This window comes from Kogia breviceps, chromosome 6 (genome assembly GCF_026419965.1).
Source record: "Kogia breviceps isolate mKogBre1 chromosome 6, mKogBre1 haplotype 1, whole genome shotgun sequence".
NCBI lineage: Eukaryota > Metazoa > Chordata > Mammalia > Artiodactyla > Physeteridae > Kogia > Kogia breviceps.
The window spans coordinates 127,247,216-127,270,034 of record NC_081315.1 but is presented as its reverse complement, the minus strand read 5'-3'; the positions used below and the strand labels follow the sequence as shown (position 1 = coordinate 127,270,034).

At 38.9% G+C, this 22,819-nt stretch overlaps 1 protein-coding gene across 1 annotated transcript in view; it reads left to right on the top strand.

The window, feature by feature from the left end:
* NDNF (neuron derived neurotrophic factor) overlaps positions 1-22,560 on the top strand; it is a 42,999-nt gene extending 20,439 nt beyond the window's left edge. Inside the window, exons 2-4 of the mRNA XM_059066320.2 lie at positions 6,631-6,819; positions 12,218-12,342; positions 13,992-22,560. Coding sequence (XP_058922303.1) covers positions 6,632-6,819; positions 12,218-12,342; positions 13,992-15,385 — 1,707 coding nt within the window. The 5' untranslated portion in view covers position 6,631 and the 3' untranslated portion in view covers positions 15,386-22,560. The remainder of the gene's footprint in view (positions 1-6,630; positions 6,820-12,217; positions 12,343-13,991) is intronic.
* The last annotated feature ends 259 nt before the right edge of the window (positions 22,561-22,819 follow it).

Genomic DNA, 22,819 nt, shown 5'->3' with positions numbered 1-22,819 from the left:
AGAGCTTTAGCCTGTGTGTTCTGTGCCCAGCGCTGGCTGTTCCCTGTTGGGCTATAGGCGTTAGAAATATTGCAGCTCACCCAGCACGGGCAGGAAACCACTCCTTAGCGCAGACCAGAAGCCCTTGACTTCTACCTGCTTCTTTCACCCTTTTCAAATATGGAAACATACCAAACCACAGAATGCTCTATTTCCCTCAAATTTGCAACCATAGTAGACGCTATTTGTATATTTACAGGAACAACCAACTAATTTCAGTTAACATTTTCATTGTTTGCAGAAGATGGCAGAACGAAAGGACTTCTGGGAATTCAGCTTTTTTCATTTTTTTTCTGCCTTGAGGGAATCTGTAGGTCCAGGCTGGGCATTCTGCTGCGTCAAGTGCACAGACAGACCCCACGCCCCACTACCACCACCTCTCCTTGCTCACGGATCACATCCTGGCAGGCACGGGGGCCATCCCCCCGACCAAGGCTACATTTTTTTTTTTTTTTCTTTACAGCTAGATCAGATGCTTCAGATTTATTATCAGATGTGGCATGGATGATTCAAACAAAAACAAATGCCCTTGAGTTTAAAAATAGAAGTTAAAAGACTAAATATTTGCACTTAAAAAGGAAAAGAAAATAACAGAAATCTCTGCGGCAGACCATTCCTTGAAATTATCCTCACTAAATTATAATCATGCACTTTCCACTCTCTGTAATTAAACATTAGATTTTATTTATTCCAGATGCATTTGTCTCAAGTAAATTCAGAATGCCCCATCCTTCTTTTTGGTCACTGTAAGTTTATTTCATGTTTGTGGCCTACACATGATTGGGCGCATTGGATAGTTTTTTAGTGCATCTTAATGACTGTATGCATTTTCTTTTTAATTGTTTGCTATGTGTGGACTGTTTATCCTGATGAATCTGACCTTATTAAGTTTTATACCATGTAATGTCTATAGGAGCTTGATGACATTTTTTACAAATACGTTCACATGTTCTACAAGGAATTTGCAGGATCTTGGTGGCTGGTGGTAAAGAGATGGAGGAATTTGCTTTGATCATATTACTCACAGGTAGGTGAGCTGTTGGCTGCTGTTCTGAGGAATCTACAGAACTGAGAAAGGTTGCAACGCCTGAATTTATATGATATCTTCTATTCAGAGAGCCTTGGAAGTTCCATGAAAACCTTAAAGAACTTTTTATTTACCAGCCTTAGCAAATTTCTTAGATTAGTGAAATAATGTAACTAAACAGCAGTCTGTAAATATTAAAGGCAAACATTTTAATGGTTTGAAATATTCCCTACTCTTAAGACAAGATTCTCAATTAGGATTTGTGGTTAAATTCATTTAATACATATTTCAAAGTAAAAAAAAAAATTAACCAGATTTATTTATTTACTATCATTGTTTATACAGTTTCAAAGAATAAATTTTTATTTTCACTAAGTGAATCAGTGGATTAACCAAGATGATAAGGTGACTATGTAACTGAAGATAAAGTTTGCAACATGATCGTAGTAGAGCTGCTGCTGACTCCCTGGGGAAAGTTTTATTTGCTTTTAGGCCTATTGTGGTTTTTTTGTGGTGATAGAGGTCATCCTGGGTGGTTAGTTGGTACACTGATAAATTATTCCAGGCCCCTTTAATTTTTTTTCTTGCTTACCATTTGACCATTTTACAATTCTCAAGCATTTCCACAGGTTGGTGGGAAAAGGATGTGCCAGGTCAGTTTGACTGTTTAAAAGCAATGTAGAATTAAAAGTTTGGGCTTCCCTAGTGGCGCAGTGGTTAAGAGTCCGCCTGCCGATGCAGGGGACGCGGGTTCGTGCCCCGGTCCGGGAAGATCCCACGTGCCGCGGAGCGGCTGGGCCCGTGAGCCATGGCCGCTGGGCCTGCGCGTCCGGAGCCTGTGCTCCGCAACGGGAGAGGCCACAACAGTGAGAGGCCCGCGTACTGCAAAACACAAACAAACAAGAAATAATAAATTAAAAAAAATAAAACTGGTCTTCAGTTCACCCACTGCGGTCCATGCTCCTCTCTGTGGGGTAGGGCAGCAGAGAGCCCAGCAGGGAAGGAAGCAAATGGGAGAAGCAGCTCCAGTCATCACATTCCTCAAACATTCAAAAGCAGCCCCCCTCCACCCTTCTAGAGCTGTAGTGTTCACTCGCTCGCCAGAGAGGGGGCAGCAAATATAAAAATAAAATTGTATATTTAAAAGGTTCTTTTAGAACCACTGCTCATGTACCTTTACTCTAACATCAACTAATTGGATTCATATAGTGTGTCTAAATAGCTTGAATCTGGATTATCTATGTGTGTGTGTGTGTGTGTGTGTGTGTGTGTGTGTGTGTGTGTGTATAGTCTAAACTAACAATAGTTTAGTTTATTAGTTAAATTAATAAACTTTAATGATATTTAAAGTTATTTACTTTTCAGTGCCCAAACCTCTCTCTCCCTTTCCAGGTATAGAATACATTGTTAATCTCATTGGACAATTATATTTCAAAACAATTTCTCCTTTTAATCTAGGACACATTGGCATTCCAAAGGATAAAACTACCTCATATCTCCAATAGTCTAGATTCCCAATAATCTAGATTAAAGTTTGAGGTATATCAAATCATTAAGTCATTTTTCTTTGCTCACTTCAGGTTTGGTAGGATAGGAAGGAATGTTCAAATATGGGGAAGGCCTCTGACAATATGAACAATCTCAGAGTTTTAGATTAGCATCTATGAACATGATTCCCCAGAACTTTTCAACTGAAACAGTCAAAGTCAATCTTCTCAGTAATAGGATAACACCACCTAGTTTTTCTGGGCTGAAAATCATTGTGCAACCAAGTTGATTGATCTGCCTAGCAAAATAAAAATATTTGGAACCATCCTAGCAACTTTCTACTTCTGTTGGAACTAGACCCTTGACTGGAGAAAGATAGCAAGATTTCTTGCTGTGCAGGCACATTTCCTAGATTATCTACAAGATGTCCATGACAGAAGTAATAATGCTGAATGAGAAATTCTAAGAAATGTTATTTACTTAAAATTTTAAACCTAGGTAAGCTCTAGATACCTAGAAGTAACAAAAAGAAATGAGAGGAAAAGTTATGCCATTAGAGGGCACTTTTGTAATCTTAGAAGAAAAGTCTGTTCTTATAGACTGGATTACCCAAGGCTTATTCTTAAGCAGAATGTATTTTCAGTTGTTTATTTAAAAGTGACTAATTCTTAAGCTGAATGTCTAAGAGAGAACATTTTTTTTGGTAGGGAAAAAAAAATCTGTAAAATTCCATCCTTTAAACAATACTTACATAAAGCTTTAAATTTGAATAAGTGAACATAAATTGTGAAAACATGCACAATATGTCTGCATAATAGTTTTTTGATTAGCTATATTCAATGCTTCTTTTAAGTACATCTTGTTAAAAAAATGCTGCCTGCAACCTGATCCAATTGAACAAATTATTAGGCTTTCCTAAAAACTGAGTATGTTTTTCTGCAGCAATACATGAATGTTATTAGATAACATTTTGAAAACAATAATCCTATAGAATATAAAGTCCTGTGTTTGGGGAATCATACTAATTTTTTCCAGTTTTATTGAGAAATAATTGACATACAGCACTGTATAAGTTTAAGGCATACAGCATGGTGGTTTGATTTACATACATTGTGACATGGTTACCACAATAAGTTCAGTTAACACCCATCTTCTCCTGTAAATACAATAAAAAGAAAAGGGATCATACTAATTTTAAACACTTTTCTGAAAAGTATCTGTTTTGCCCATAGTTGATGTGGCAATTTAAATAGCTAAAATTGTTTCAGAAACAGAAAGTGTGACCTGATAGAATTTTAGCTGAGGATATATGATTTGTTTTTTTAAAGAAAGCAAAAGATAGTTTAGTCTATTCCCTATTGGTAATTATGTAAATAAAAACGTCTACCTGAGCCAGTAAAGTCAATAAGCCAGTAAAATAATTTAACAAGTAAAAGCTTAGTGTCAATAACTGTGAAGAGTATGAGATTTTACCCTCCTTGCAAGCTAACAAGTTAGCCTGCCGTAGTTTCGTGCTTGCTAGATGGCTTGAGACTCCTGGGTCAGCGACAAAGGACTTTATTACACAGAGCAATAGCGGAAGCCACAGATCCACCACAGCACCATTTTCTCCCGCTGCCTGACCCCCCAATTCTCACAGGATGATGCAAAGAGGGCCTGATAGCATCAGCCCATATAGTGGGGTTTATTATAAGAGAGCAGCCCTGAGCTTAGGGAACCCAGATTTTTTTTTTTTTTTTTTTTTTTTTTTTTTGCGGTACGCGGGCCCCTCTCTGCTGTGGCCTCTCCCATTGCAGAGCACAGGCTCCGGACGCGCAGGCTCAGCGGCCACGGCTCACGGGCCCAGCCGCTCCGCGGCACGTGGGATCCTCCCGGACCGGGGCACGAACCCGCGTCCCCCGCATCAGCAGGCGGACTCTCAACCACTGCGCCACCAGGGAAGCCCTCCCTATTTGTTTTGAATAGGTTCACTGCGCTTTGATTTTTGATCCCCCCAGCCATCGTTTGTAGATATAACCTTTGTTTGCAGTTAGTAACTCCCATGAGCTCTCGTTTATATCCCCAACTTTCCTTGGATTCCACCTTGACAATCACCTGGGTATCTGAGGGACAGGTTATTTAATGAAACTCAAGGAGGCCTGTTCTTATGCCTAAACTGCTAGCTATTTGGGAAGAGAATTTTAGTGCTCAGTCTCAGAATCATCATTTGTTTTCAGAGTTTAGAGATCATCCATCCAAACCCTTCATAAAATTGAGGTCCAGAATTTTAAGTGAATTGCCTAAGATTACACTTCTAGTTAGGAGCTGAAACTAAAAAGTCAAGTTTCTTAGCTCTCAGTCAAATTCTCATTCAATGGCAACACAATTGAGAAATAAGGATGGGAAATGTTTGGGCTCTGCAGTCAGATTCACTTGGGTTTATATCCTTTCTCTGCTTATGTTAAAGGAGGTCTATACTTATATAAGAATAGCACCTACTTCACAAGGTTATTGTGAATATAAATGCAACTTAGCACCGTGTTTTGCACATAGTAACTCTTAATGACTGCAGATATTTATATGGAAAATTGCAGAGCACATGGCAGAAAGCAAATTTTGGAAAAATAAAAGTTAAAGGAACTCTCTGAGCAAGCTCACTGGGAAAAATTACTTCTCAAACTCTCATAGAAAAAAGAAAAGCTTACTCCCTTCAAAAAAATATTTTCAGTTGTATGAATCTATTTTTGGTAGCACTCAAAGAAAAAGTAAAGTCAAGTGATGGTTTAAGTAGAGGTGACCTCATAGCTATAGCAATGACTATTTAGAAATAAAACTGGCATTCTCTTCATTTCAAATTATCACAAATATTTGCATTTGATTTTCTCACTATTTAAAGTACTTCAATGTAAAAACGCTATATTTCCCTAATGCTTGAATTCCCTGATGTATGTTGTCAAAGAAATAAGGGGAAACAACTCCTTACCTAGTTTTTTCTGTGAGGAAAAAAGGCACCAAATCCTCAAAGGAAGCAAAGCCTTTCATTAGCACTTGAGGTGAAAAGAACTCGCCTACCTGCGTCTTCCTGTTGGGAAAGGGAAACGTGTAGAAGATGGTGTCCTTGAAAACATTCCCTACAGCAAGGTGCCCTAGAGAATGATCCATGATTGCTTATAGGATTTTTTATGAAAATCAGTGATAAATGCCAAAATGTAACTCAATGAAAACTGGAGTGGTAAATATATAACTCTGCTGGAGGTTAAGACAAATGACCTAAGTATAGAACTTTCCAATGGTCCTTTTTTTTTTTTTTTTGGCTGCACTGCAGGGCATGTGGGATTTTAGTTCCCCGACCAGGGATGCAACCCTCACCCTCTGCATTGGAAGCGTGGAGTCTTAACCACCGGACCACCAGGGAAGTCCCCAGTGGTCTTTCTTGATTTGAAGTGGGAATCCAAGCCCACTTTTTAATATGGTAAAAGTTTATATATAAGTGTTGTGTTCAAGAGTCTGGTAAATCTGTAATATTAGACACTGGCAAATAACTCACCTCGGGATTTTGGACAAATTGCTTATCCTATAAGAAAGTTAAACTTTATAATCTCTTAAAATCTCTGATTTATGAAGATCTGATTTGCAGAATAATTCTATATATGATCCTTCGTCAAATTTTAAGGAAGAAGAAACGTAACTCTGTAGTGGTAATTTTCTGGCTCTCAGTGGGTCTCTGTGACTTATGTTATGGTTCAAACTTTGAGACATTTGTATGGAGATGTCTACAATGACCATATTGGCTTCTGCCATAACAAAGGGGGGGCCTTTTCTCTCTGAATACCCAAGGAAGTTAAAGCACCAGGAGTCCTTTTGTTTCAAAATCTTGTTAATATCTGAAATTCTGGTGAATTCATTATCAACCTGATGAAATACTTCTGAAAGAAAAGAACTGGAAAGTCACCATAAAGCTCATGTGCATGTATCCAGAATACATAATACAGCTCTTTCTGTCAAAACCAAATAGTGTGAACCCTTCAGAAAGTTCGCAACTTGCCCAAGTGTTTTGCCTGTAAAATTAATGTAAGCAATTCTTTTTGTTGCCCCAGGATGGTGCCTCTCCACTGGTGTATGCTGTGGCTGCTGTTACCACTCAGCTCCAGGACCCAGAAGTTACCCACTCGAGATGAGGAGCTCTTTCAGATGCAAATTCGGGACAAGGCATTTTTTCATGATTCGTCAGTAATTCCAGATGGAGCTGAAATTAGCAGTTATCTCTTTAGAGACACACCTAAAAGGTATTCTCCTTGCAGTACTTCCTTTATCAATAAGCTCAGAACGGATGTCTCTGAAAAAGAAAGTGACGTTTTAGACTTAGTTTAGGTAATTTGCAATCAATCTCTGGATAGCATTGCCTATTTTTCTCTAAGTAAGAAAATAAAATGGCAGTGCAACGTGTAGTCATTAGACATCTCTTTGATTCTCGCTGATTGTGATCTTTTGGGTGGAGAGAGAAGTCCTTGCATGTCTAACGTTTTGGAATGATCATTTTCTTTTCTTCAGGGTGGTAGGAAATTTCTAAGAAAGACTCTACAAGATTCATGAAATTAATTGAACACATATGATTCTTCAAGGGTTTGCATTGGCTTGTGAGGATAATATTTCTTTGATCAATATGATTGGTTCTGAAAGCATCAAACCAAACAGAGATAAAAACTGGCCCCTCACTTATCTTCACTCCAACATCAACATATTGAACTCACATAACGCTTCTAAGTATTTTGACCTTTAAAACTTACATATATCAACATATCATATAAATCAATCAGTCAATCATATAAACTAATTATATTTAAAGTTACTTACTTTGCAGTACCCAAACTCCTCTTTATCATATTTCAAAAACAGCTTCTCCTTTTAACCTAGGGCACCTTGGCATTCCAAGGGATAAAACTACGTCATATCATCAATAATCCATTTTCCAGAGATTGAGGTGTATCAAATTATTGTCGTCTTTCTCTGGTCACTTCAGTTTTAATTGACAATAAGAATGGAACGTGGTGCTTCTCTTCCACTGAATGGCACAGACATGTTACCATCCAGTCAGTCTGTGTGAGAGTCGATAATCAGTTTTCATATTTTGACTGGTGTGACCTATTGTTTGGGTATCATTTCAGCACCATCTGAATGAAATTATTTGTTCGAATGAATGTAATAGATTAGGAACTGATTTGTCAGTAATATATAAAATAATTATGACTCTTTCAATGACATTCATAAGAGTGAAGGCACAAAATGCAAGGATGATTACACTAAAGGAACTTGATGTCTTAGTATTTACAGAGACTTAGTCTGTGAAAACAAGGAAGGGTAGAGGAGGCAGTTTTAATGATTCAAATTAGTCTTAAATATCAGCTGAGCCATTTTGCTTGTCATATTCTTTTGTCGCTTGAAACTTTTGAATGAATCCAAATTTTTCTTTAAAAATTACTTTGATTTCCCAAATGTACTTGTGCACTGCTTTGCAGTGTTCTTTAAAATATAGCATTCCTCATTATGTAATCATTTCACTTAATCAAATAAATGGTTTATCTTTGATCTTCCAGTCTCTTAAAAATTAAATAAGTTTTGGTTCTAAGAGCTGTCTTAAAATTACATTTTTTTTTCTTTGAAGCAACATGTTTTTATTATAAGACATTTCAAAACAACACATGCTCCTTTCCTCCTTCTGTTTTTATTTCTTTCATTTGTTCATTCTTATGGGGTTTATCCCCGCCCCCCCCCACAAATCATGATTGGAGACTTTGATATCTACATTTGGATGCAATGTTAACAATAAAGAGTTGTGGCCACAGTCATTTCTAGGGGTAAAATATGTGATGGGAGAACACACATAGGCATTGTTGATATTACAACTAAAGATGAAATTCCAGATAAAGTTTGGAAGCAGAGAATAGCAAAAGAAAACAAATTCATTAATTATTCTTATGTTTATACATAAATTCCAAAGTCTAAATGGTTCATGGAGTGTTTATCCCTCAACTCTGGCCTTATAATTTGGAGCATATTTATCACATTTCTATCTCCCTCACTAGCCAGTAAATACCTGGCGCTCATAGATCGTGCCCTATCATCTCTGATTGCAGCTCCCTTCCATGAGTGCACCGTGCATGGTAGACAATAAATGTTCGTCAAATTGTTAAAGTTTATTCAGATTGTCTTTTATCCCTAATCATAAGTGCTTCCATATGAAAATGTTGACTTAGAGGGACTCTCTGATGTTTTATATGTATAATGATTACCCTGTGGAATGCAAGCATTGTTTTCTCTGTTATTGGTTGCTTATGGCCTGTATTAAAGTTACTAAGACACAGTTGCATACTTTGGGAAATAAACTAGTTTCTTGATTGAAATGAGAACAGAAGATAATAGATGAACATGCACATTGATTTCAGCACCGGTTAGCTCTGCTACCCACATAAAAACCAAAAAAAAACAAAACTAAAAAGTTTTGAATACTTTTAAAATTACACGTTGCTAAATAAATTATTTTGTCTTACCTAATTCTTTGTAATGTTCATAGGTTCAGTCATGTTTGTGTGGTTAATATTACGTATGCAACCTGGCCAAAGGAACAAAATACTACTCTCTAAAAGTTGACTGAATTTGAAAATTAAACCATCTGACACCTGTCTTTAGGGATACTTAAGTCCATAAAGTTTCCATACAGTAAAGAGTGCAATCATCTAGTTATTTTGTTTGGATGATTGTCTAAGTTTACTATATTCCGAACAAGCTTTTTTGCTTTTATAGGGTCTCCACTTTATTTGTCCTTCCACAGCCCTATCTCCACCCTGCAGCTCCTAGTTCATCTTGGAATAGTGAAGGCGGGAAAGCACATATATTTCCATTCAGATTCAGTATCTTCAGGTAGAAACAGACTAAGTGTAGGTATCCTAAGGCTAGAATAAGGTACGTGTTATGATTCTTGGGTTCTGTTTATTCATTTAGTAATACATTCATAAAGAAGAGTTTATTAAGTACCTTCTACATCCAGAAATCTGTGCTAAATGCTGAGAATAAAATGACATGGAAAATGAACCCTAAGTGGGCCTTTGTTGGGAAAATGACATTCACCGAATAACAATATAAATATATAGTAACAAATTGCAATAGGTGCCCAAAGTGAAAAGTATAGGACACTCGGAGTATGTGAGAGAACCTGAGCCAGAACAGTACGAGAAGGCATCCCTGAAGAAGTGACATGTAAATATTAGTAAGGGCATGTACATCAACTATATTTCAATTTTAAAATTATTTATTTATTTATTTACAAATATTAGTAAGGACTAAGGGGTGTATTTCAGGCAGAGCAAACAACATCCCAATGGCTCAAAGAAACCCTACGTGGTTCGAGCACAGAAAGCAAAAGCCATGATGACATGACAGTGAGGTAGGCGGAGGCCCCACTGCTGGGGAAGTTGTAGACTCTCTGAACAATTAAGGACTTTTTTCCCCAAAAGTGCAAAGCTAAACTGATATATTCATTAATTCAACAAATATTTATTAATAATTATTTTAGTCTCTAAGTCTTCATCAATGAGCCAAATGCCCTGCCCTCTTGTAGCTTTCATTCTAGTTGGGGGAGGTGGAAAAATAAAAAAGTAAACAAAGGTACATACAATACATCAGGTAGTGATAAGTGCTTTGAAGAAAAATGAAGAGTAGAAGAGCTTCACGGGTAAGAAGGTGATATCTTCCATAAGGGGTCAGAGTCGGTCTATGGCGAGAAGGTGACCGACTCTAGAGAAGAGAGTTGACGCAGTGACTGAGCACATAAGGTCAACAGCTGGAGGGTGAGCATCTCAGGTAGAGGAACAGCAAGTTCAGAGGCCCTGAGGCAAGAGTGTGCCATAGTCATTCCACAGAGAGCAAGGAGCTGAGTAAAGAAGGGCGAGAAGAGAGGAGACACGTTTAGAGATTTGGTTGGGGACGCAAATCATTGCAAGTTCTGAATGAGACAAGAAGCTCCTGGAGGGTTTGCAGCGGGTGTGTTCAGACTTAGGTGTATATGGCTATCTCCTCCTGGAAGGAGGAAAATAAACTAAGGAGGTCAAAGTGGAAACAAGACCAGTCAGAAGGCTATTGCAACGCTCAGACAAGAAAAAATGGTGGCTTGATCTGGTGGTAACAGGGAAAGTGGAACAAAGTGATGATGGACTCTGGGTATATTTTAAAGATGAAGCCAAAAAAAAACCACAAATGACTGCTGATTCAGTGTATGTGGAGTGGAAGAGTAAGAAAAAGTCAAGAATGCCTCCAAAACATTTGTCCTGAGCAACTGGAAGGTTAGGGCTGTCATTTACTGAGTAGAGACAGACTTCAGGAGAAGTTGGTTTGGCGAGAGAATGAGAAGCTTGGATCAGACATCTTGAGTTTGACATCTTCAGTAATCTCTAAAGGAAGATGGAGAGAAGATAGTTGTCTCTCAAACTTAGCTAAGAGTTCAGGCTGACAATTTAAATTTGGGAATCAATTAAAATAGAAGAGCTTAAAGCTGTGAGCCTGGGTGAGATCACACAGGAAATGAGCACAGGTAGAAAAGAGTGTCCTAGCACAGGCCCTTGGTTCACCCCATGGGTTAGAGGTCGGGGAGGTGAGAGGAACTGCAGAGGAGACTGATGGAGCAGATGGCCACGGTGGTCAGTTTGGAGAGGGTGTTGGGATGGATAAAGAGAGAATCGAGAGGCAAAGAGGTACCCAGGAGGTGCAATCTTTAGGAGGTGAAACCTGCTTATTTTTTGCCGTGAAACCAGTGAGGAAACCACTGTTTCCTCCCTTGCAAGATTATGGGCTTTGAAAGAGAAATGGGATCATCTAAATTATTCAGAGTAAGAATGTATAGCATTGTTATACATAGGCAATATTTTTATTCTACTTAAAAGTTCTTTTGAGACCTCATTTGTAAAAATCTAAGGGGAAAGCATAGAGGAGAATGTTTTGTTCTTTTAAAGTGTTTTCAGATCACTAGGTTATTAATTCAACAGAAAATCTTAGTGACAGAGAAATGTGTCTTTCCACTGACTGACACAGTTATCTTTACCTTTTAAAAATATTTCTCAAACGGTCATTAGATACCTCTCTCCAAAAGGATATAGAATAGTGAAACCGTGAACAAAAGTCAAGATTGTAAAAGCCTGAATACAGTGTTATTTTGCCAGAGACCAACGTGCATTTTAGAAGGACACTGCTGTGAAAATGATCTTTCGGAATGGTTGGCACTTCAGCGTGCCCTTGGGGTGACTTATAAATTTATCGCCAAATTTATGGAAAATGCAGTACCCGTAGGGTAACGTACCTGGAAATTCCTCTCGGTTGTGACTTACTTTGCACTGGTGTTAAACAACACCCCCAAACTGGTAAGTGTTGATTCTTAACTCGAGGAACACCCAAACTCCACATTTTGCTTCAATGTCTTTCAATTATTTCAAACTGTGTCGACGGTAAATCTGGTTGCGGAACCTTAGGCTATTGGACTTCCACGGTTACTGCTGAAAATATCATGATCTGTGTCAGAGAGCCAGTCTGACTTTCTGTTAAGTGAATACAAAGCAAACCAAGCGATTTTTCCCACTAATCTTGGTTTGAAGTGTTAGGATGAATTACCTCGGTCTGAAGTGGTCCACTTTCACCCAGGTATTTCTTTGTGGTTGAGGAAGACAACACGCCGTTGTCGGTCACAGTGACGCCCTGTGATGCGCCCTTAGCGTGGTCGCTGAGCCTCCAGGAGCTGCCAGAGGAGGCGAGCGGGGAAGGCTCAGGTAAGCGGCGCGGCGGACCTGGCCCCAGGCCTCTGGATGGATAGCTGAAAGGCTTATCAGACAGACGGCCTTCTCTTAGTAAGGATAAACCAGCATGGATGCATGGGGGAAGCTGGAGAGGAGGGAAATGGAGGATGACATCAGATGGCGGTGATCTGGTGAAATAAAAGGTTGAGAGAGACAGGTGTGTGGGCTGAAGGAGTGAGGAAAGGCAAGAGGTGAGAATTTGCTTCCCTGGCTGCGGTTTGCAGTTTTGCCTAACCACTGGACTCACCGCTGGAGGCTGTATACGTTACTGACTTACGCCTGCATCCCAGCTCAGAGGTGGTGATTGAATTGCCCTGGGGTGGGGACTGGACATTGGGATGGTAAAAGTTCCCCTCCAGGTGAATCTCATATGCACCCAAGGATAGGAGCCTCTGATCTCTGGGGAGTAAAGGGTAGCCACAAAGAGAGAACAAAAGGGCATTGAGCACCACTGAAAGTCCAGGATGAGAAGAAACTCAGGCATTTAAAGAAGACGCAGATGATGGAAAGCAAATAACACGTGCAAAGAAATGAGTAGAGTCTGTGTGAGGCCCTGGCTTGATGCTGCCTCCCTTTAAGGGGCAAAGGCATCCTAGCTTAAAGGGAAGGCTTGAGATTGGTGCCATGACAGGATGCTAGCAAGCTGGATACTTACAGTGATGTGGGAACACTGTAATTAGGAAAATATTGAAAGGGCATATGGGGAGTGATGAGATTGAGATAGAATGAGTAGTCACATGATGATTGTGTTAATTGCATGGCTTAGGAATATGAAATTCTACATACCTCACTCGCAACCTGCAGTGATCAGCTGGAAAAGATCCATTCCCCCTCTGGCTACACAGTCCTTCTCTGGGTCTTCTGACACTGATATCTGTGTGATATCTGATATTAATAGTAACAAAAGATGGAAAACATTATTTTAGTTTCAGTACTGTCCCTGTATTCCTCCTGAGCACATGTTCTACACGTTGAAAATTAGGTCCTCTTACTGGTGCTTTATATTCTAGATTTTAATGAGATTGTCCAGTCCTACTAACAAAAGTGAAATTAGTGAAATGGTTAGCCATCCAAGTGCAAACTGATAGAATCCTTCCGGTAAGCAGATTGACAGTAGAGATTAGTCTCTAAGAGGTTTGCAGTCTTTGACCTAAAAATTCTACCAGCCGGAATCCATCCTGAAGAAATAATGTAAAATCAGAAAAGCCTTACATAGATAACAGCATTATTATAATGGTCAAAAATTAACCAACAGTTTTATTTTTATGATATAATATTAAGTGAGAAAAATGGAGGTTTCTCTAGGTACGTATATGCACGATAATAAATGTTATAAAGCTGCAGGGGAAAATACGAGAAAATAATGCCAACTTGCATAAACATGTGTAGAAGGAAGACTGATAGAAATAGACCCAACTATTAATAAAGGGCTATCTGGCTCTTGTTATTAATGGATGATCTTTTTTTATCTTGTTCTCTACCTCCCAGTTTGCTACTGGGAACCTGTATTCTTTTCATAATGGAGAAAAACTAAATTACGTTGCCTTAAGAACACAATTTGAGGTTGGCAAGCCATAGCACGTGCCCTGACGTGCAGGCTGTGCTTCTCTTGTGTCCCTTAGGTGATCCAGAACCTCTGGACCGACAGAAGCAGCAGATCATTCATGAGGAAGGCACAGAGTTCTTCTCCTACAAAGGCAACGACGTGGAATATTTCATATCTTCTAGTTCTCCATCTGGTTTATATCAGTTGGAGCTTCTTTCAACGGAGAAAGACACACATTTCAAAGTATATGCCACCACAACTCCAGAGTCTGACCAACCCTACCCTGAATTGCCTTATGACCCAAGAGTCGACGTTACCTCCCTGGGTTGCACCACGGTCACTTTGGCTTGGAAACCGAGCCCCACGGCCTCTTTGCTGAAACAACCCATTCAGTACTGTGTGGTCATCAACAAAGAGCACAATTTCAAAAGTCTCTGCGCAGTGGAGGCGAAGTTGAGTGCAGACGACGCTTTCATGATGGCACCAAAGCCCGGCCTGGACTTCAGCCCTTTTGACTTCGCCCACTTCGGATTTGCTTCGGATAATTCGGGTAAAGAGCGCAGCTTCCTGACCAAGCCGTCTCCCAAACTGGGGCGGCATGCCTACTCGAGGCCCAAGGTTGACATTCAGAAAATCTGCATAGGAAACAAGAACATCTTCACCGTCTCGGACCTGAAACCCGACACGCAGTACTACTTTGACGTCTTCGTGGCCAACAGCGACAGCAATATGAGCACTGCTTACGTGGGCACCTTTGCCAGGACCAAGGAAGAAGCGAAACAGAAGACAGTTGAGCTGAAAGATGGGAAAGTTACCGATGTGTTTGTTAAAAGGAAGGGGGCAAAGTTTCTACGGTTTGCTCCAGTCTCCTCTCTCCAAAAAGTCACCTTCTTTATTCACTCTTGTCTGGACGCTGTCCAAATCCAAGTGAGAAGGGACGGGAAACTTCTTCTGTCTCAGAACGTGGAAGGCATTCGACAGTTTCAGCTGAGAGGAAAACCTAAAGCCAAGTATCTCATTCGACTGAAAGGAAACAAGAAGGGAGCGTCTATGTTGAAAATACTAGCTACCACCAGGCCCAGTAAGCAGTCATTTCCCTCTCTTCCGGAAGACACACGCATCAAAGCCTTCGACAAGCTCCGTACCTGTTCTTCAGCCACCGTGGCTTGGCTAGGCACCCAGGAAAGGAACAAGTTTTGCATCTACAAAAAGGAAGTGGATGATAATTACAGTGAAGACCAGAAGAAAAGAGAGCAAAACCAATGCCTTGGACCAGATACAAGGAAGAAGTCAGAGAAGGTCCTCTGTAAATATTTCCACAGTCAAAACCTGCAAAAAGCAGTGACCACAGAAACAATTAAAGGTCTGCAGCCTGGAAAATCTTACCTGCTGGATGTTTATGTCACAGGACATGGGGGGCACTCTGTGAAGTATCAGAGTAAAGTTGTAAAAACCAGGAAGTTCTGTTAGTTACCTTGTATAGAGATATATCACTTAGAACTCCAGGAGAGACATTAAATCACTTTAAGTATAAACTGACTACTCCCACAGCTGAGAGAAGTTGTGACCTGTACTTGTACTATGGAAGAAAGGATATCAACTGGTGTATATTGATGTTTATATAAGTAATTGTTGGAGGAGACTTGGTCTAGTGTGCCCTAATGGTATCTAGTGTGCATCTGATATCCACTGATGTCAAAGAGGAAGGACATCTTGAAGGAACTGCCATCCCTTGCTTTGACCACTGCATGAACTGCTTCTAAATTATTTTATCACCTAAAAATTTTGAATATGCCATTCATTGCACACATCCACAAATGCAAACTATTCCTCTCAATAGATGCTAGGATATATATAAATTATTTTATAAAGTCTTGTTTTAAATGTCGGTGTTTCTATGATTGTAAGCTATTAAATTCGTTTCCTGTTAAAGTACAGATCTAATCTAAGTATATTAAGTGGACAGCCCTTTAGTCAGTTCTATTGCTCTTGTAAATTCTTATCTGTTGAGTAAAATGTTTAAATACTGTATGTATCTCCTGTACAAAGTTGACATACATTATATTCATGTATATAAAATTAAAGATATTAGATTATATACTGTTCATTTTCCCAAGCAGCTACCTTGGTGTATTCAATTTCTATTCTGTCCCACAAACTGCGCCTTTATGTAATTTTGCACCAGGTTTGACCCTTTTTTTAATAGTTAAAAGGCACGCTGCATCTCTCTAAAGTCACTGTGGCATTAGAGACAGTTATTGAAATTTGTATTTCGATATTGAAAAGGAGCTAGCTGTTGTGAGAATTGAGAACGCACCAATGGACTTAGAATCAGACAAGCCTCAAAATACTATAGCTCGATAAGTATTCAACAAACCACCCTTAACAACCTAAAATATATTACCTCTATTTGAAAAATAAGCATCTATTTTAAGTACAAAATTGGGATACGCCAAATATTTTCCAGCTGCTTGAATATTAGCAAAAGAATTGTTTTGATTTCTAGTGGGAACAACTAAACAACCACCAATTACGACTGTAATTAGTAATGAGAAAAATATGGAAACTGCTGTTTTGCAACATTAACAGTCTGTTACTTTTAGCTTTGATTTTTCATGAATCTTCAAAAAGTAATTTAGGTGTAAGATAAAATTTAGGCAAATAATAATAGAAACCTGCATTTATCAAAAGCTATTTACAGAGAGCAGTTTTAGATAGTTTCATTCTCCACAGGTTACATACATAATGTGTCAGGAAAACACTGGAGGATTCAGAAGAGTCTGGGATTTACAGTCAACTAGGCTTTGTGGCTTTAGGAAAATCTGTTACCTCCCCTTGTTCCTCTTTCCCATTTATAACATTAGGTGGTGATAGATTTGGATAAGAGGATATTATAGGATACCTTCTATCATGAGACGTTGTCTTTTGTAGAATTCTATGATTCTCAATTAGAAAGTGTTTCTGTAACTACAAGTGGGGCAGGTGTAATTCCTTAACCACATTTCCCCTATGTGCTGGCACCACCTTTCATATGGTGGGCGTAAACGAGTAGCATTCTTATGGAGTATAAGGTCACTATGGCTTGGGGAGCATAAGTGGTGGTCCTTATGAAAGGACCACTGTAGGAGAAAATATCCCCCCCAAAAATATGTCATCCAATTCATCATCTGTCATCCAATTTATCCTATCTGTATGAAGCATTATGACACCTGAAATAATTTTTTAAAAGGAAGAAAGAGCATGTCCCCAGTGGCCACATAACCAACCAACTTGGAAGGAGAACTTTGAAATTGACAATATCCCAGAGACCTTCTTATCCTAAGTTATAAATACGGTGTCTTTGGAAGGAGAATCAACTTTCTCATATTACTCACAAATATATCATTACAGAGCAATGTGCTAAATGAGACTATGGTGAATCAAAGAGTTATTGCAGCTTCTGAAGGTGATGGACTTAATTCTCAGGTATTGCTAAATGCCTGGGAAACGCTGGGAGCCAGACCAAGTCAACTTAACCAATCTTTTACTTTTTAGCCAACTGGGATGGTGGTTTCTGTGTAGTCTGGATACACCAGAGAATTCTTTCATGGCCCCAGTGAAATCTGCCTTTTAAAAATTATGGGAAAATTAAACACACATTGTAAAACTTCTATCACTCATAAAGGAAGAGAGAAACCTATTAAAAACAAAGCTCTCTTATTTACTAATGTGTTTAGATTTTAGGAGCATTCAGGTGAACTGAGGACAAGAAAGAAAAATGTGTTCTTAATTAACAAAAGAACTAGAAAGCTAACATGAAAACACCACCTTTTCTCCAATAAGCTCCGGGATAGCTATATTGAGAACAGGGCATTTAGAATACCAAGTATAGCCATAGTATCATTGAGGAGGGAGGAATCTCTGAGGACATTTTATTTGAGTTTACTATCTTTATTTTTCAGGTGCAAAAGGAAACTGAATACCAGAGAATTAAAAAGAAAGTTCTCATAGTCGAAACAAATAAGAGAATTGCTTAGACTCCAAAATCCTTACTAGAATATAAATCACCAATTCTTAGGGAAAAGAAGTCACTTATGGATTATTTTCCAAAAGGAAATAAATTTTTTGTCTTATTTATGACTTCAAAGTAACTCATTCTTAAAGACCATTTCAAATTTCGTTAAGACTGTGTGTGTAACCCATAACTGACAACTTCAAACTTGTAAGAAAAAAAAGTTCATGATTATTTTTAGAGTTAGAAAGTTTTTTTTTTTTTTTTGCGGTACGCGGGCCTCTCACTGTTGTGGCCTCTCCCGTTGCGGAGCACAGGCTCCGGACGCGCAGGCTCAGCGGCCATGGCTCACGGGCCCAGCCGCTCCGCGGCACGTGGGATCCTCCCGGACCGGGGCACGAGCCCGTGTCCCCCGCATCGGCAGGCGGACTCTCAACCACTGCGCCACCAGGGAAGCCCAAGACAGAAAGTATTCTAATCTAGGTTTGCATGTGCACACAAACTGAGGCTGTTAAGTTCATTAGTCAATTATTTTAATCTAAAACTATTCAGAATCTATAAAAGTTTATAACAGATGATTTTCTTGGTTAAGCTATAATCAATGTCTAGATTAATTTTTTAAACATGCATCAGAGGATTCGTGCTGGAAAGGATATATGCATTGCTTATTTTACTTACTCCGAATACACTTGGAAAAGTTGTGATTTTTGTATCCTGAAAAGCCAAACGAAGCAACTTCAAATAAAAAATCACTTAGATGAACTTTAGAGATTGAAATCAGTTTTAATGGTTTTTAATAGTTTGGGAGGTCCAGACACCATTGAAAACACACACACACACACACACACACACACACATACACACACACGCACACGCATACGTTTTGAATACAATTCAAGGAATTTGTTGGACCTGAAACCAATAGGAATCTCTTCCAACACATTACTAATGCCTCTTAGAGATCATCTAGTTCAACTATCTCAATTTATAGAGGAGGAAATTGACGCCCAGCTAAAACTAGAACCCAGATTCCTGTACTCCCGGTTTAGTGTTCACTCCAAGAGTTCATTTTAAACACTTCTTCACTCCAGAAGGCATGCAGCCGCTGACCCAGACTATGCACCTTTGTCTCTCTCCACTGGCTGGCTTCAAAACCAAAACCAGCATCTAACTTGAAGAACAAGGTCATTTGGAGCATCTCCAGCCACTTCCTTCCCCACTTAGATATGGTGCAATAGAGATAAAGTCAGCTGGGAACTCGCCTTTGGGTCCTTCCCCCAGGACCAAGCAAAGTGACTGCAGTCTGATTTCAGCTATACTGTTTGAAGTTGTCCACAGGACCTGGGGGACATCAGGGCACACTCATCGTTGTGTTTTTCCCAGAGAGTTTTGGCCAGAAAAATATGCAGTAGCTTGGGATTTGGGTCTTTGTTGTTGTTGTGAAGGTAGGAAATGGGAGAGAGGAGAACAGAGAGAGGAAATGGAGCACAGAGGAAAGTATAGTTTTATCTAACTTCTTTGTCAAAGTGGTCTGAGAGATCAAGCGAAGTGAGAGATCTCATACAGCTTAATTTTATTAAGGTTTTGGATTCTGTTCTACACACAGCCTGACACTGGAAAATGTAATAGATCACCATGCACTCTATTAAAATTGCATCCTGCTCTTTGCTAGGAATGGTTGATCATGTATCTGGGTAAGATTTCCGTCATTTCTGTTTGTTTGCATTCCCCTTCCTCAACCTTTGAGAAATAAACTTAGTAATCAAAGTTTAGAGACGAAATTACTTAGAATGGCTTTTCATACCTCTTTCAAAGATATTTTACAATCTTCTTTCAAAGTATAAAATATATAGGCTACTGATCACCGTCACAGGAAGATAATTGGTTCCAAGATGCAAGGCCTTAGGGGTAGTTATGTTGCTATATTGTCATTATTCAGATTCTAATGAAGATAGTGTGGCATCAAGTGTTAGAGGGGGAAGAGAGTAGTGCCTGGAGGGACATAGCATCCTAGTAAAGGACCGCTTAGCAAACAGTGAATGTAACTTGTCCTCCCATTGACCTATAGGGGAGAATTTTCAGAGAAGTGCAAGGTTTTCTGGAAACTTGTTAGAAACTTAGAGTCTAGAAACTTTGAAGCAGGGACACATCAAGCAGGCTCCCAGGATGTGGACATGTCCCAAGACTTCAGAATTTGAAAAAATTTTATGAATTGAGTCTAAGGAGTAAAACAAAGAAGTTACAGCAGATGGGTTCTTGTTTTGGGTGATGAGATCCAGACAGAACAGTAAAACAAATAATAATAATAACCATCTTACAACTAAGAGAAGCTATGAATGCGTTGCTTTGTTTTTGAGTCCGGTGCTATTGTCAGAAAGCGAGCTTTAAGAAGCCATTTCAGAATGTTTCCAGTCTCTCTCTGCTTGTGTAAATACTTGCCGATATTAATATGCAATCAAATTGTCATAATTTGGAAAGGAGTAAATATCCATTTCTTGTCTATAGTTAGCCCTTGGTATAATCTTTCTACATTGTGTAAATAAGGCAACACAGAATTATATAAACGGTTGTTTTAAGATACACTTGACAAGACTCCCAAATGTCTGTATTTAACTATAATTCTGACAGGATTTTGCTTCTGAGAAAAATTATTTGGAAAAAACAGAAGCAAGTACATTAATACATAGCAGGGTTAGAGGTTTGACTGTTCAGTCCCATCCTTTCCTATAAAGTGAACTCTGACCTATTAAATAAAATTAACATATTGCTACTTTTACCATGCAGGTTGGAAAATGTCCCCAATGCCAAATCAACAAGCAGTTTTGGGAAGCAGTCTGTTAGCCTCAAAAGCCACAGAGATGTCACATAGGCCTCTGCATTTGACTGACCAATTTTGTGCCCTTCTGTGGATCCATATGGTTTAACTATCTGGATGGTGGCTGAACCATTTAAGAGTTATAACCACAGATATAGTTTGCTGTGTGAGCAATTTGCTAAGAGCAACTGGTGTAGTCACAGATATGGCCCATTTCCAATGGTTGTGTTCCCAAGTATCGGAGCAGCCACAAGTAAGTAGCCTTAGTGACACTTAAAGTTTCCTGGTGCTTCTGGATGTAGTAAGAACTTTACTAGGGACCAGCAAAGAGGCAAGTGAAACAACTGAGAGAGCCAAATAAAGGTACATATATTTTTAAAATAACCAAATAAAATTCAACCCATTTTACTATGGTAGAACGTCATTTTAAAAACATGTTTTTAAAGAAATAACAGACTCCTTTAGCTATTTTTAATGGTAGTATTGAATATCTCCTTCCTGCCAAATAAAGCTTGCCATTTTTCCTCAAATAAAGAGGCCAAGGTCTAAATTACAGGTTGCCCACTTTTGACTTTTTCCATCATGCACATGATGACGGGTTCTCTTGGCTTATCCACAGGTGATCTTCAGGTATGGAAAAAGATGACAAAGATATGAAAGCAGGGTAAGATCCCAGCACTTACATTTAAATTACTTGCATTTCGTGCACGTTCTGCTGACTAATGAAAGAGCGCTGGGCTTCAAATACAGCTGTGTGCTGAGCAAACTTCACTGCTCTGAATACTGAACTCCAACGCCTTTGCCCATTCGATGGTCAAGCGAATTCCCAAGGCCTGAGTTCAAACATGCAGATAAATACTCAGTGCTGGAATTTTTGGTGCCAAAGCCTACAGAATACTTATGTTCTGCTATGGAAACCTTGGAAGAACAGAACTTCTGTTTTTAATATCTCTGAGGATTTAAAACGGTTCTTAGACTACTTATTACCTTTCATAAAACTTACCCCTCCTTTAAAAGTCTCTTGGTGGCTTACCTATATTTAAAAAAAAGGAAAACAATACTTTTCGATTCCAGAGTTTTCTCTTCTCTAGTGAAGAGAAACAAGCTAATAAGAGAAAGGACAGCAGTGGAAAGAGTGTAGAAATGGGACTCAGGATGTGTGGTTTTTTTAACTTCTGTGGTCTTGAGCTTTCTCATTTGTAAAATGAGAAGGGTGATGATCTCTTAAGATTCCTTTTGGGAAAGCAGGGAAACTAGCAACCTTTAAGCACATACTGAGTGCCAGGCATGTGAGATACAATTATTTAATCCCCATAACAACTCTGAGATGAAGACATTACTGCAGCGCCATTGAACAGACAAAGATTCCAACGAACAAAGAAATTACATAATGTGCTCAAGGTCACAAACTGAATTAAAAAATGGATACATCTGGCTCCAGATGTATGCATCTTTCTATTTCCATTTGTGTGGTGTGAGCTCTAGTGCTTATTAGTGAACTTACAGGATAGAATACATGAGGAGACAATTGATAAAAATGGGGAAAATTTGAAACATATTCAAAGGTTGGCCTGGACATTTATCAACAAATTATCTTTGACATGGGTAAATATGAAGAGCTAGAGGCAAAAGAGAAATAACTCACAAAGGATCGCTAAGTTCCTTTTACTGTGTAGGATTTCTCCATTTAATAATGTCTCATACTATATCACAACAACCTTTCTTTCTATTTGTTTATATATCTCATTATACAGAATTTGCTGTAATGCTTGCATAAGGTAAAATGTGTCTGTAATATGATGCCAATAAACCTTTATTTAATGCTTTTGTGTTTTAGCACATAGAGTTGTCTGTGGTTGTGTGGGATTTTGTTTTGTGCATATTTACTTTCTTCTGTTATAGGTTTTTTTAATTGCAGATACTTACTGGGCCTTCATTTATATGCCAGCCCCCAAGCTGAGGCATATTGTGATAATCCACACAACAGTCTTATGAGGTAGATACTATTATTCCACATTTTACTGATGAAGAAACCAAGGGTCAGAGAGGTTAAGTAACTTCCCCGATATCACACAGCTAATAAGGGGTGCAACTCAGT